Raw genomic sequence first — 14,059 nt, forward strand, 5'->3', positions numbered from 1 at the left:
CAACACCAAGACCTCCACCAACACCGGGACCTCCACCAATGCCGAGACCTCCACCAATGGTGAGACCTCCACCAATGCCAAGACCTCCACCAATGCCGGGACCTCTACCAACGTTGAAACCTCCACCAACACCGAGACCTTCACCACCAAGACCCCCACCAACACTGGGACGTCCACCAACACCGAGACCTCCACCAATGCTGAGACCTCCACCAATGCCAAGACCTCCACCAATACAAAGACCTCCACCAGCATCAAGACCCAAATATCAAAAGGTGTTGCATTATTGAACATCCTCCTTCACGGCCCAACTTTCACGTGGTGGTCCTCATCCGGGGTCCAAGGCTACAGATCTTTCCAAGAGGACCCTGCCCTTTTCTCTGCCCAAGAGTGGCTCGTGGATTCCAAGCACCAGGCTTTGGGCTGCTGCCTGAAGTTACGCACTAGGCCACACATGCTCAGGAGGGCACTTCCAAGGCCTTGGTCAGGTGAGGACACCTCACCACCCCAGAACAGAGGTCCTGGACTCTGCTCCTGTGCTGTCTTACTAGAGAGGAAGGTGGGTACAGCCCAGGAGGAAGGGGCTGCTATACGAGGGTCTTCTCCAGCCAAGGGCCAAGGACAACTGACAAAGGACCAGGATTACTAACAAGGGTCCGTCCCAGCACCAATGCCCTAAGCTCACATGCCAGCCTCCAGAACTGGGGCGACTCACCCCTGACCCTCAAAACCACCACCAGCAGTGTTTCTGTTACAGCAGCTGGAGATTAAGACATCACCAAGGAGCCTCCGCAGGACAGGCAGGGCAGCCGGGAAGGTCTATGCACTGAGGAGCCTCCTCAGGGACCAGCAGGGCAGCTGGGAGGGTCCACGCACTGAGGGGCCTCTTCAGGGACCAGTGGGGCAGCCGGGAGGGTCCACACGCTGAGGGGGCAGCCGGGAGAGTCCACACACTGAGAGGGCAGCCAGGAGGGTCCACGCACTGAGGGGCCTCTTCAGGGACCAGTGGGGCAGCCGGGAGGGTCCACACACTGAGGGGGTAGCCGGGAGGGTCCACACACTGAGGGGGCAGCCGGGAGGGTCCACACACTGAGGGGGCAGCCGGGAGAGTCCACACACTGAGAGGGCAGCCAGGAGGGTCCACGCACCGAGGGGCCTCCTCAGGGCCCAGAAGGGCAGCCGGGAGGGTCTCTGCACACCTGTTGGTGTGACCTGGCCACATTGTGGCCTGTCTCCTGGCTGCCCTGCCTGTCCTGTGGAGGCTCCTTGGTGATGTCTTAATCTCCGCATGTGGCCACCTGGCAGCTGCGCTCAGACTTGGTTCCCCCTGCTCAGTTTAACATGTGGATGAGGCACTTTGGGGGGGGTTCCCCTCCCAGCCTGCAGACGCTGGGCTCTGAGCCCTACATGTCTCTCAGCCCCCGTGACCACAGGTGGCCGCTGGCTCCCCTGACCTGCCACCCCAGGAGCCCTGAGAGGTGACCCAGCCCCGCTCTGCCCCCGGGCATGCTGGAGCTGGACCCCACAAACTCGCAGACCCTGTTTATCCGGAGCAGGGGCCACCTGTCCTCGTGAGGGACAGAGCTGCTGCGGACGAGCCCCAGGCACACTGAGTCTGGAAATGACACCCTTGCTCTTCTGCAAGGGCAGGATGGAGGGATTAGGGGGATCACAGGAAGGGGACAGCGTCACCCTGTGGGTGGCGTAATCAGTGTCACACAGCCGCCTGAGCAGGTGTGGTGCACAGAGAACCAGCCTGCCTTACAAACGTCCACTCAGCTCACAATGTAACTCCCGGCTGCCCGGCTGCTGCTGCCTCTGGTGGTGCTCCGTCGGCTCCCAGAGGCTGTAAACCTTTATGGGAGCAGACGGCCTCATCTTTCTCCTCTGGAGCAGATGGTGGATTTGAACTTTTAACCTTTTGGCTAGTCATCCAACATGTACTCATTACAAATATACAGGCAACACTGGACGCAGCCAGAAGCAAGCTGGAGGCCCAGACAAGTGGACACTGAGTGGTCAGGCAGACCCAGTCCTGTCCCTGACCAGCTGTGACTGATCAGGGTCACCTCCCTCTTTGAGCCTCAGTTTCTCCATTTGAAAGACCAGGCTAATGACAGCCTCCTTCGTCGGACTGTGGTGTGGACATGGTGCCTAGCTTAGCCCAGCCTTCTAGAAGCAGCTGGTGGTGTGGCCGGGGTCATGGTGGCCGGGGTCATGGTGGCCGGGGTCATGTGGCTGGGGTCATGGTGGCCGGGGTCATGGTCCACGGGCAGCTCTGTGTGCTCAGCTAGAGGGGACGGATCAGCCGAGGTCAATGGTTGGGGGGACAGGTGCTCCCTCTGCAGCTGCTGCCAGCACTCTGGGGTGTCCAGTACAGGTCCAGAACCCTGTGTGGGGCGAAAGGCCCCTGCTTGGTGACCAACAGGTGTGCCAGGTGCAGGGACACGGGACCCCAGACACCTGGCCTCGGTCTCCCAGGTGTCCACGGGGTCCACCTCCGGATGCCCACTCGCCTTGGGTGCCTGGGCGTCAGTTTCCCCGATTTCTGCAGCCCAGTCTCCGGCACCCACTCACCTTGGGGTGGATCTTGATGGTGGCGATGTCCGACTTCTTGTCGATGTCCTTGATGGTGGCCTCGTAACTGTCCCCATCCTGCAGCTGTACCTTCAGCTGCTGCCGGCCAGAGACAGCACTGGAGCTGGTCACCACGTGGGCATTGGTGACAATCAGGCCAGCCTCGGACATGATGAAGCCGGAGCCACTGGACAAGGGCACGTTCCGACCAAACAGTGGGTGTCTGTGGAAAAGAGGGCGACGAGTGACCATGGTGGGGCTGGGTGTGGCAGGCCGCTCCAGGGTCGTGGGGGTCAGGACCTCAGCTGACCGCTGAGCAGGGGACCTACACACAGGCTGAAGGAGGACATCTGACCTCCAGCTGTCCCTGCCGTGGCCCTGAGCTTGGCAAACAGAAAATGGCCATCTAGCCCCCTCCCTCACTCCTGTAGGTGCCTACCCTCCCAGAGCCTCAGTTTCCCCATCTGGGAAATGGGCCTACACTGCCTGCCTCCTGTGTCACGTGGTGACTGCACAGGGCCAGCCGCGGTCAGCAGGACGCGTGCCAGCTGCCTCACAAGACACACAAGGCAGGACCGGTGGACACAGGGTCTCCCAGGGGACCAGGCACAGAGGACAGGCAGGTACGCAGAAGTGACCCTGACCAAGACTCAGTGGCTGATGTACTGAGCTGGGGCTGACGTCAACACTGTAATAGTGCCACTCGCCGTCCTCACCTCAGTCCCCAAGCTGGAACTACTGCCCCCACCTGGGGAAGGGAGGGCCTTGACCTCCCAGGGGCAGCCCGGGGACCAAGCACCTGGCCTGATACTGCTCGTCAGAGAAGAGGGAGAAGGGGGCCCACGGCGTGTACGGACGGAGCCCTGAAGGTGAGGCTGCTCTCATGGCCTGGAAGACAAGGAGCTTCACTGCCAACCCAGAGGAAGACGGTTCAAAGCCACCCTGGGAGAAGGACGGGCAGTCCTCTTGGGGGTATTTACAGGCTCCAAGAGCCCCCTGCAGGGCCAGCTATGAGTCAGCTCCTAGGACACACAACCAATGAAAGGTCAGCGGTTTGAGTCTACCAGCAGCTCTGAGAGGACGGGCAGACTCCTCCCCTGAAGGCGTCCAGTCTCAGAACCCTGACGGGAGGCCAGGAGCTGGAACAGAGGCCAGGGCAGTGGGGCTTGTTGTGGGGCAAGGAGAAAAATCCTGGAGGGCTGAAGTGTCTCCCCATGGACAGGAGGGGCAGCCCTGGGTGCACGGGGTCAAGTCCTCTCCGAGTCTGAGGGCCTGTGGCAGCAGGGGTGCCCTGCAGGCCACTCACGCTCCGGGAAGGGAGCACTGCTCCGTCCCTCCAGGCTCACCAGCCCCGTGTGCCCTTGCGCCAGGAAAACACACACAGGACTCGGGGCCCCAGGCAGCCTGCTCCCAGGGCCAGGCCGGTCACAGCCGGAGGCCATGGAACTTAATGACATCTTGTCAGTATCTGGAATCTCACCCACCCACGTCGTGCTGTCCCTGAGCTGACAGGCAGGTAATAAGACCCACAGCCAGGTCACTGGTTGCACCCTGAGAGTACCACTCCCTGGAAACAGGTCACAGAGGTTGGGCTGTGTCACCACTTGCCCTGTAATTTCCTCAGTGACACAGCTTGGAGTCTGGGCCCTCAGGGAGAATAAGGGAGGCAGCCAGCAAAGTGTAGAGGGATGGGCTCACTCAGGGGTCACAGAGACCTAGGGTCACACCCCCCACCTGGGCACCTAGCAGCTGTGAGCCCCACAAGCATTCTGGGACTCAGTGTTCTCATCTGGAAAATGGGACTAACAAAACCACCCCCTCACAAACTGCATTTGCGGACTGAGGAAATAAGCAAGAGTGACAAGGGTGGGGGGCACAGGGGGGCTGCTGGTGAAGGGAGGGAAGGGGCCCTCGAGCAGCTGTCCTGGGGCCTCTCCTGGACAAGGCATCCCCATCCTCCACCAAGCAGAGCTGCAGGTGAGATTCCCACAGGGGCCGGGTCATCTCTCCCTCCCTCCCTCCCTCCCTCCCTCATTCATTCATTTTTTTCCTTTATTCACTCAGTCAGTCAGTCATTCTCTCACTCACTCAATCATTCATTCACTTCTTCCCTCCCTCTCTGCCTCCCTCACTCTTGGACAGAGCAGAAAGAACGTCTGCTCAGGACCAGGTCTGCAGGTGGGCAGTGGGACAGGAAGGGAGTGGAGAATCTGTGTGGACAGCCCCTGCCTCTGATGTCACACAATCCAGCCGGGTCCAGGTGAGGAGACCAACCTGGTCAGTCACTGGAATCCTCTCTGCCCCTTACCCATGGAGCATGCACGCCAGAGCACCATGGCCAGAGCTGGACCTCACCACAATTCCATCCTTAACTCCCAGGATCTCTGACCCAAAGCAAGCATCTCAGTGGGGTGGAGCCCTGAACCCCATAATCCTGTCCACCTGGACCCTTGCCTGTGGTCCTATTTCATCTCTCATGCCTATGATTTCATTTCCTGAGGGGTCACTCATTCACCCGTGGCTATCACAGCCCCTCTAAAGTCTGCAGTGACCACAGCCCCTGTGCCCAGTCACCCCTGTCTGCGGTCTCATCTCCTGAGGGGTCACTCTAAAGTCTGCAGTGACCACAGGCCCTTCGGGACCAGAAACAGAAGAGAGGCTCAGTGGACGGTGACTCCATCTTGCTAACAGAGCATGTGCAGTGTGGGGGCCGGACCCTCTCTAACATCCTTAGACAAGTTCAAATGGGGATGGGGCTTCCTGGCGGCTCCTGGTCAGCAGGGAGATTAGAACAACACTGGCTGACCCCACACTGAGGCTGCGCCCACAGACAGCAGAGACGCCAGGAGGACCCACAGAGGGGCAGAGCTGCTGGGGACATGGGGACATTGAGGGACACGGGGACCCACAGAAGAGCAGAGATGCTGAGGACAGGGGGACATTGAGAGGGACATGAGGACCCACAGAGGGGCAGAGCTGCTGGGGACATGGGGACACTGAGGGTGCAGAGATGTCAGGGGCATGGGGGCATTGAGAGGAACAGAGATGCTGGGACACAGGGACCCACAGAGGGGCAGAGACGCTGGGGACATGGAGACATTAGGGACACAGGGACCCAGAGAAAAGCAGAGATGCTGAGGACAGGGGGACATTGAGAGGGACATGAGGACCCACAGAGGGGCAGAGATGCTGGGTACAGGGGGACATTGGCAGACACAGGGATCCACAGAGGGACAGAGGTGCCAGGGACACAGGGACACTGACGGGTGAGCGGGGCTCCCGCACCTCAGGAAGAGCTCGATGTGGACCACCGCCGGGGCAATCTTCTCCACCACGTCAGCGATGAAGTTGAACTTGTACCGCGGGCTGCTCAGCTGGCGGAGACCTGCACTGGCAGAAGAACCGGGCACATTACTGAGGGCAGCACCATTCCCAGGGCAGCACCATCCCCAGGGCAGCACCGTCCCCAGGGCAGCACCGTCCCCAGGGCAGCACCATTCCCAGGGCAGCACCGTCCCCAGGGCAGCACCGTCCCCAGGGCAGCACCATTCCCAGGGCAGCACCGTCCCTGGGGCGCCCCCCAGCCTGCAGGAGGAGGGGCTGACCCCAGGCACATAGTGGTGCACAGCCCGTTTCCGGCTGCCGAGCCCCCGGGGAATCACACTTGAAGTGGGCACTGGACACATCACCTCGCTGGGCAATGCCAGGCCAGCCTGGGGGCTCAGGGAGGTTATCCCTCCTCCCCCCACCCCACCCCCTCCTGGGGCCACACAGCTGGGCTGGGACAGTTTCAGACCCCAGGCGCCAGCCTCCACCCATCTGTCACCACACTGCAGTGCCTGGCACATGGCTGTGAAGCTGGAAGCCCTGCCAGCAACATTTCAAACACCCACAAAGTGCCCACAGTGGACAGGCTTCCACTGAGCTTCCAGGCTAAGACAAGGAAGAAAGGGCAGGCAAGCTCACGGCAGCTAGACAATGGAATGGCCGGGGATCACAACAGACCGTCCCATACGGTACTGGAAGACCAGCCCCTCAGTGAGAAGACAGGTCAAGGACGCCATGGACACAGGCGTGGGCTGAGAGGACCAGCAGCTGTTAGCATGGTGCAGACTGGGCAGCGGCCTCGGTGGGCTGGATATGGGGTCAGAGTTGACTTTACCCCAGGTAATGACAGTCACAGCATCAGCAATAGCATCACATCAACAACACCAACAGTTAACACCACCAGCAACAGCATCACATCAGCATCAACACTGTGCCTGAAAGAACTGGCCCACTGGGCCCCAGGCCTGTGTGGACGAGACCCAAGGTGGGAGGGCCCTGGGCCTCCCCTGCCCAGCCTCCCGCCTGGCCACAGTGAGGCCTCTGCATCCCTGGCTGCTGACTTCTGGGTCCCAGGACCCACATCTGAGTCTGACTTGGCTGTGTCCCAGGAGGCCTTCACAGGCGGGTCATGAACTCCCCCGAATCCTGGGCTCAGATTTCTGCTCGGTCAGCACGCGTGGCCGCCAGCACTTCAGGCCCAGAGCACGTGAGTGTCGGGAGGCCCCAGGCCGGGCGTGTGCCAAGGCCGCCCGGGTCCCCCAGGGGCTGACGCTGTCTGGAACCCATCCCGCCCGGTGTGGCCCATGAGTGGCTCCCGCCCTGGTGAGCACTGGGCCAGGAGTCACCACCAGGCCATCCGGCCTCTGTCCAGCTGCACAAACCCCTGGCCGCTCTGGGCCTCCACACTTAGAATGGAGAGGAGGCCATGGGAGCTGGGTGTGAATGCGACGGAGGTGCTACCTGTCCAGCGGGTGCCCTCAACCCCCCTGAGGAGGGGTTTCTCCAAGTAGTGGCTGGTGTGGACACTCTCTCCCCACCCGCCATGGCCCCCTGTCCTGGGGTGCATCCCGGGAGGGGTTACTGCCTGCTTTTTAAAAGTTCCCTTTAAAGGGAGCTCGGGTGGTCTAGTGGCAAGAAGCTGCACTGCAATACCAAAGGCACACAGTTCAAATCCAACAGATGCTCCACTGGAGAAGGAGGGGCGATCTCCTCCTGTGCCAGTCGGATCTGATTCCAGGGTAAAGAAAAAGAAAAGCAAGAAAATTGGGGGAAGTTGACTTTATTTTCAGGGGGGTGTATGTCCCCTGAAGCGCCCTGGTCTGCAGGTGCTCACTGAGAGGCTGGGGGTTTGAGTCCACCATCGGTGACAAAGGCTTGGTTGGTCCACCTTCCAAAACCCCAGTCCTGCCCGACGCCCACAGGTTGCCTTGTCAGGAGCTGGGCCCCCCCGGGTGGCTACTGGTACAGGCACATTTACACCAAGTGCACCTACAGAGAGTTCATGCATTTCTCCGAGACCTCTGGTGGCTCAGAAGGGAAGGAGCTGCTCTGTCAACTCAGAGACACAAGTTTGAATCCACCAGCTGCTCCCCAAAGAAAGATGGACCCGATATTTACAGATTTACAGCCTCTGAAAACCGGAGGGTCAGTTAGGAGTCAGTCAACCCCAGCACAGCAACAGTAGCTTCTAGTAGTAACACTGGCTTTTCCTCCCCACATTAGTTACAATGCAGGGATCACATGGATACATTGTTACTAACCCCTCTAGACTGAGGGAAGTGCTTCTGTTTTAAAAAGCATGGAGACTGACTGACAGTCAGAAAGGACAGCGGGGTTTGGACCCATGCTGCTTGCTTCCTTCCTCAGCGCCCTCCCTCTGTCCTGGGGCTCCCCACATTCCTGTGTGTCCATTAAGCTGGAGCTAGAGTCCTGGGGTGCGAAAGAAGAGCTGCCTCACTGGGCAGCCACTGGGGACCCAGACCACTGCGGTCAGCTTGAATCAAAGGCCTTTTGACTTGGGGTGGTCAGGGCCTGTCTGGAGACAGGGCCCCTGCTGACCTCCATGAGCTCTGTGATGAAGCCTGCGTGGTACCCCTGCACTATGCCCAGAGTGTCCTCCTGGGGCCAGCCTCCCCACGCCCAGTGAGTCTTGCACGGGGTTTCTGCTAGGGCGTGAGCTGCTTCGTCCATGACCCCCACCCCAGCACCTGGGGGCTCACTCAGAGGGCGAATGTGTCAGCAAAGTCCCACCCCACCAGCCCACCTGGAGGTGAGGGCTGAGCCAGGCATGTCTCCCCACCTGCGGCCCCAAACCTGAGGTTCATTCCCCCACTTCCCAGCAGGAGGACGGCGACAGTGGCCTCGGGGAGGCCTCTCCCTCGGGCTCTTCTCCTCAGCTGGACTCCAGGCTCCCCTCTCCCTGCCTCGCTCATCACTCGCTGAGGTCTGAACCCACAGCCCAGAGCACCTGCCTTTCAAATGCAGTCTCTCCAGAAGTCACTGAAGACACACAGAAAGAGCCCATAGGAGAGGTGTCCGTGGGGAGCCCTGGTGGGAGAGTGACCATGTGGGCCCACCGCTCTGTCCACCTTCCTAATGAACTTCCTAAGTGTCTCACCACAGGCCGGTGAGAGCAGGACAGAGCTGAAAACAACAGGGGGCATGGCCTAACGGGGCTGAGCTGACTCCAAGTCTCCATCCAGGGCAGAACAGGGCTGTTATGGGGGACCCAGGACACCAACAGAGACCACCCCCCGCTCCACTGTTCACTCCATGTGGATAGGGAGCTGATTGACCCCACATCCAGGGTAACCTGCTGGGATGAGGCCCCTGCATCCTGAGTGAGTCAGTGAGTGAGGGGTCCAGCATCCAGCTGTCCCCACACCACAGAGCCTCAGCTCGCCGCCCTTTTGCCTCCTAACCACGTCCACGGAATAGGTTGCCCTCAGCTGCCCTGGTGACCCATTTCATGTGCCAGTGCACTGAGGCCCTGAGCGCTCGGGGGCGGGGGGGCCCAGTCTGCGGACATCAGAGGCTCGTCGGGCCTGTGGCTTTAAGGGGCTGGATGGGTGGTGGTGGGAGCGGCCTCTCTCTGGTCCTCTTCCCACTGGGGGTGACTCACCCCATCAGGGAGGGGCTGCAGGCCGCTCTGTTTACTTGGGGGATTGACGGCCCCACCCCTGCCCAGCTCTGAAGTCACCAGTCCACTGTCTGCATTCTTCTCCTTTCAACTTAAAAACTCGCTGTGCTCCCATGGCCCTGACCAGCAGGGTGTCCTCGGGAGCTGCAGGGGTGAGGAGGGGGCTCAGCTGGCAGAGGGATGGGGGGTTGGGGTGCTGCTCCCAGCCATCCCGGGCCTGAGCACAGGGGGCTGAGGCAGTGCAGACCCTAAGGTGCTGTCTGCTCTCCAACTCTGGACCTTCACACAGCCATAGACAGATGGGAAATGGGGCTCAGAGTGGACAGGACCTGGTCTAGCTGCCCCGCAGGTATGCCTGGCCCGTCCACACAGATCGTGGTCTGCACGACTCCAGGACACAGTCACAGATGCCAGTGTGGCCAGCTCCCTGCAGCTGGGTGGGCACTACCCACTGGAGTAGCCATGCCGACCTCTGACACACTGCCCTCCATCCTCCCCTCCCACCACCTGAAGACCTGCCTGCCCTCCAGCACCATGTCCATCTACCCAGAACACATTTGGGCCAGTGGCCCACGTCAGCCCAGCATTCCAGAGCCCGGATGCCCCCTCATCCTCTCAGGTGGACCATGGCCCTGGGCTCAGCCTCTGTGGTCCCTTGTCCAGCAGTGCCCTTGCCCTCACCGCCTCCAGGAAGCCCACCCTGATGTAAGCCAGCTGGCCTCGCCCCATCCTGGCCCCTTGGCACTTGTGCCCCAGCCAAACCTTGTCCCTATGAATGTCCAGTGGTGGCCAGGAGCCCCTGAGTTGAGCTTGTCTGAACAGCTCATGGAGGGAGGTTTCACTGGATCAGACTTGGGGGTCCTTGGCCCCCACCTGGCCCATCCTGAAGCCTGACAGATCACCTCCCTTCCCCCAGGTTCCCTGAATTCCTAGACGGTCCCCCAAGGCCTTCCTCTTGAGAATGTGCCTGTCCTCGTGTGACCCCTGTCTCTCCTGCCAAGAACAGCAGCTGTGGGACCCCCCACACTCCCACCCCGCAGCTCCTGGGAGGCAGATGGCGTGTCTACCAGGCTGGGGAGGGGGTGGCCTGCCTGAGACCATACCCAGGAGCAGGGGGCTGTCCTGTCCTCATTCCCCCCTCCCCAGCCACCCAGCAGGGAATGTTAGCTGCGGTAGGGAATGGGTCTGAGTGGGTGAGACTCACCCGGGCCACACAGCCAGGCCCACTGACCCCTGCTGGTCCTTGACCCAGCAGACGGCCACCCGGCCCTGGGGATGAGGTCTGGCCGGTATGGCTCCAGGCCAGTCTGGTTCTTGTGCTGCCGATTTCCACGACTGGCGGGGCCAACACCAAGACAGAGGCGTGGCTACATGTGTTTGGCTTTTATGGTGCTGGAACCGGGCACCTAGAAGGCCCCACAGTGCAGCCTGAGCCCCAGAGCTGGTGGTCAGCCCTCAGTTCCTCCTGGCCCCACCGGGCCTGGTCTATGAGCCCTGGAGCTGGGTGGTGAACCCTGGCGTCCTCCTGGCCTCAATGGTCCTGGTTTATAACTTGTGGGATCCAGACTCCTCAACAGGGCAGTGTGGGAACTTAAAGGGTCAGTGGGCCCTCTGTGCAGGAACTGGCCTTTGGCAGTACCCTTCCCCTCTGTATCCCTTAAAACCTCAGCTTCTTGGCTTCTCCCAGGGAACAGGGTGGGACTGAGGCCCTCTCCCAAGGAGCCAGGTGCCAAGGCCAGCTGGCACTGGGCACAGGCCTGGCACCGGGCAGGGAGCACACCCCACACGGGGTCTAGGTTGTGCTCAAGACAAGGGGCTGGGGACATGGTGCTACTTGGAGACCTGCCTCACTGTGAGGGTCTGGGGGTCCAATAGCCCTGGACATCTCCCTCTCAAGTCACTGAGTGACATCAGACAGTTCACTGTCTCTGTGGTGCCACCTCAGAGCCTCTGCAGGTCAAGGACAGTGACATGACCACCCAGACACCAGGACAGAAAGCTTGCCTGAGACCCGCGTGGCCCTTACCCTGTGGTTAGAGCACTGGGTGGTCAGTGAGAGAAGACTGGGCAGTCGGCCCCAAGGGGGGAAGAACCAGAAGGCTGGGCAGTGGGCCCCATGGCGGCGACCACCAGAAGCACGGGGGACTATCCCGCGGGGTTGCTGTGGTCAGAATCTACTGACCAGCTGTGGGTTCTCCAGTTTACTCCTGACGTGAAATGGAGAGAAGGCCCTCCTCCCATACCCACCTAGTGGTGGGCACCCCCCCCCATTCCCTTCTCTCGTCCAGTTTCATGGGTCCTGGGTCTCTGCTTGGCCTCACCGTCCCCAGCACTCTGACCTAAGGGCGTGATGAACCAGCTCAACACCTGTCCACACTGGGCAGCCACGCTGCTCTGCTCATCCCCATGGAGCCAGTGGTCACCTGTGGGCCCCTTTCGAGCAGGGCATGGGCTGGTGAGGGGCTCTGGGGGCTCCCAGGGCATGAAGTCCCCGGGACAGGCTGGAGGGGCCTCCTGCTGCCCTTCCTGGGCCTGGGTATCAGCTACTGTGTCACGGACGCTGACCCATAGTGACCCCACATGTGCAGAGCAGATGGTGCTCCAGATGGATTGCATGCTGGGTGTGTGTGTGTGTGTGTGTGTGTGTGTGTGTGTGTGAGAGAGAGAGAGAGAGAGAGAACATGTGCACACTGTCACTGCTGCACGTATGTACCCTGTTGTGAGGATATACACGCCGTCTGGGATTCTGTACATTTGTGGGTGCGAATACTTCCTCATTGCTGTTGCCGAGAACATACAACACACACACACACACACACACACACACACACACACACCAGTCCGACAGTTTCTCACACGCCATCAGCCGCAGGACTCTGTTTTCCTGCTGTGCTAACCACACCCAGCCTCCGTCCCTGATTGGTCAGCACAAGCTCACTGCCCAGAGGCTCCCTCTCTGCTTCTGGGCTGCAGCGGCCAGGCTGCCCCCCCTTGGACAGCTCCCCTGGGAGGACCCAGCGGTCACACTGCCTAGTGAACTGTGAACTGCTGTCTGTGCGCTTGCTTAGAAGTGGCTCCAGGGCACAGTTTTGGTCCAAGGATCATATCAGGAAGCAGTTTCAGGGTTTCCTTCAAAGCTGTGGCTTTGGAGGCCGCTGCCAGGCCTACCTTCCCATGCACCTAGGGGTGGGTTTGAGCACGTAACCATGTTTGCAAACCAAGGACTGCCAAAACTGGACGACACGCCGCTCCGAGGACACAGATGCAGGTGCAGCCGCCGATGGCCAAGCTCTTGTCAAGGATACCCCCCCAAGTGTCCCCCCCTTGGACACCTGAAGCCCCAGACCTGCTCCCTCAGAGCCACCACCCCCCCAGCCCAGTAGCCCTGAGAAGCTGCTGCCCCCACTTTTTCCACTGGCTGGCCCTGTGTCCACTGCACACCCATCTCCTGAAGATGGGGTTCCTCCAGCTCCTCATTCTGGTCACTCCCACTTCCTCTCCCCTTCCTCCTCTTCCTCCAGGAAGCCACCTGATCATGGGCCAAACGAGAACAAACTATGCCCTAGGCCACTCCAGAACCCTGCTCACCCCCGTCCTGAGGGCAGGAGAGGCCTGGGTGGACTGCCCGGTGTGGAGGGGACCAAGGATGTGCCGAGGCCTACACAGCCCCAGTCCACTTGCCTCTCTGACCAGGCAGCCCCCCTTGTCCACCCTCTGAGATGGAGAAGCTTGGCTGCCCCCCAGCTCAGCTCAGCCCTGCAGGGTGGGAGGTGGGGGGACCTCCTCCCTGATCATCCTGGGCTGCATTCCCAGATGTGTGCAGCCCAGGGAAGCTGCTAAGAGGATTAGAATGGCGAAGTCACCCAGAGATCTCAACAAAGACCCCACAATCTGCGGGGTTGCAGACAAAGCTGTGAGAACCCCCCACTGGCTTGAGCAGCTGGGCGCAGGGTGACGTGCTCACTGGGGGTCCTCCTGTCTGCTGCGGTGGGTGGGAGGTGAAATCACAGGGTTGGGACTCCTCCCTTCGCAGACCTCTGACCATGCTCCTCCACAGACCACACCCCACTGACTGACTCCAGTGAGCCCAGCCCCAGAGTGAGGACAGAGCCACCTCCATGGGTGCAGGGGGCTCCCTAAGAGGGGCAGAGCCTCTCAGAGCCGGATGTGTGCATGAAGGGGATCCCCATCTGCTCAGGCAGGACCAGGTCTCACAGAATGGGGGTCCCTCTGGGTCATCACCCTCTTTCTGACCCTTAGGTCAGAGCAGTGCCCAGGAACAAGTAGGAGGACAGATGAGGGTTACCTGGCTTGGTGGTCAGGACTCTGGGGTGGGGGGATATTTGGGCGGAGGTGGCTGGATAAAGTTACGTAATGGGGAGACAAGTGCAACAGCCCTGAGTGGGAAGGAGACCACTAGGCTGAAGCTGAAAACTAGCCATGGAGTGAGCTGGGGTGCAGGGGAGATGTGGGCAAGGGAGGCAGGGCAGGGGAGACGTGGGCAGGAGAGACGTG

General features: G+C 60.7%; 1 protein-coding gene across 1 annotated transcript in view; it reads right to left on the reverse strand.

Annotated features, from left to right (window-relative positions):
- Positions 1 to 14,059, reverse strand: part of HTRA3 (HtrA serine peptidase 3) — a 73,171-nt gene that overhangs the window by 21,495 nt on the left and 37,617 nt on the right. The window contains exons 6-7 of the mRNA XM_006893667.1: positions 5,863 to 5,962; positions 2,578 to 2,800 (exon numbers count right to left, since the gene is read on the reverse strand). Of these exons, the coding sequence (XP_006893729.1) occupies positions 2,578 to 2,800; positions 5,863 to 5,962 (323 nt within the window). The remainder of the gene's footprint in view (positions 1 to 2,577; positions 2,801 to 5,862; positions 5,963 to 14,059) is intronic.

The sequence above is a fragment of the Elephantulus edwardii genome, unplaced genomic scaffold (assembly GCF_000299155.1).
Source record: "Elephantulus edwardii isolate Elephantulus edwardi_28Jun2011 unplaced genomic scaffold, EleEdw1.0 scaffold00129, whole genome shotgun sequence".
NCBI lineage: Eukaryota > Metazoa > Chordata > Mammalia > Macroscelidea > Macroscelididae > Elephantulus > Elephantulus edwardii.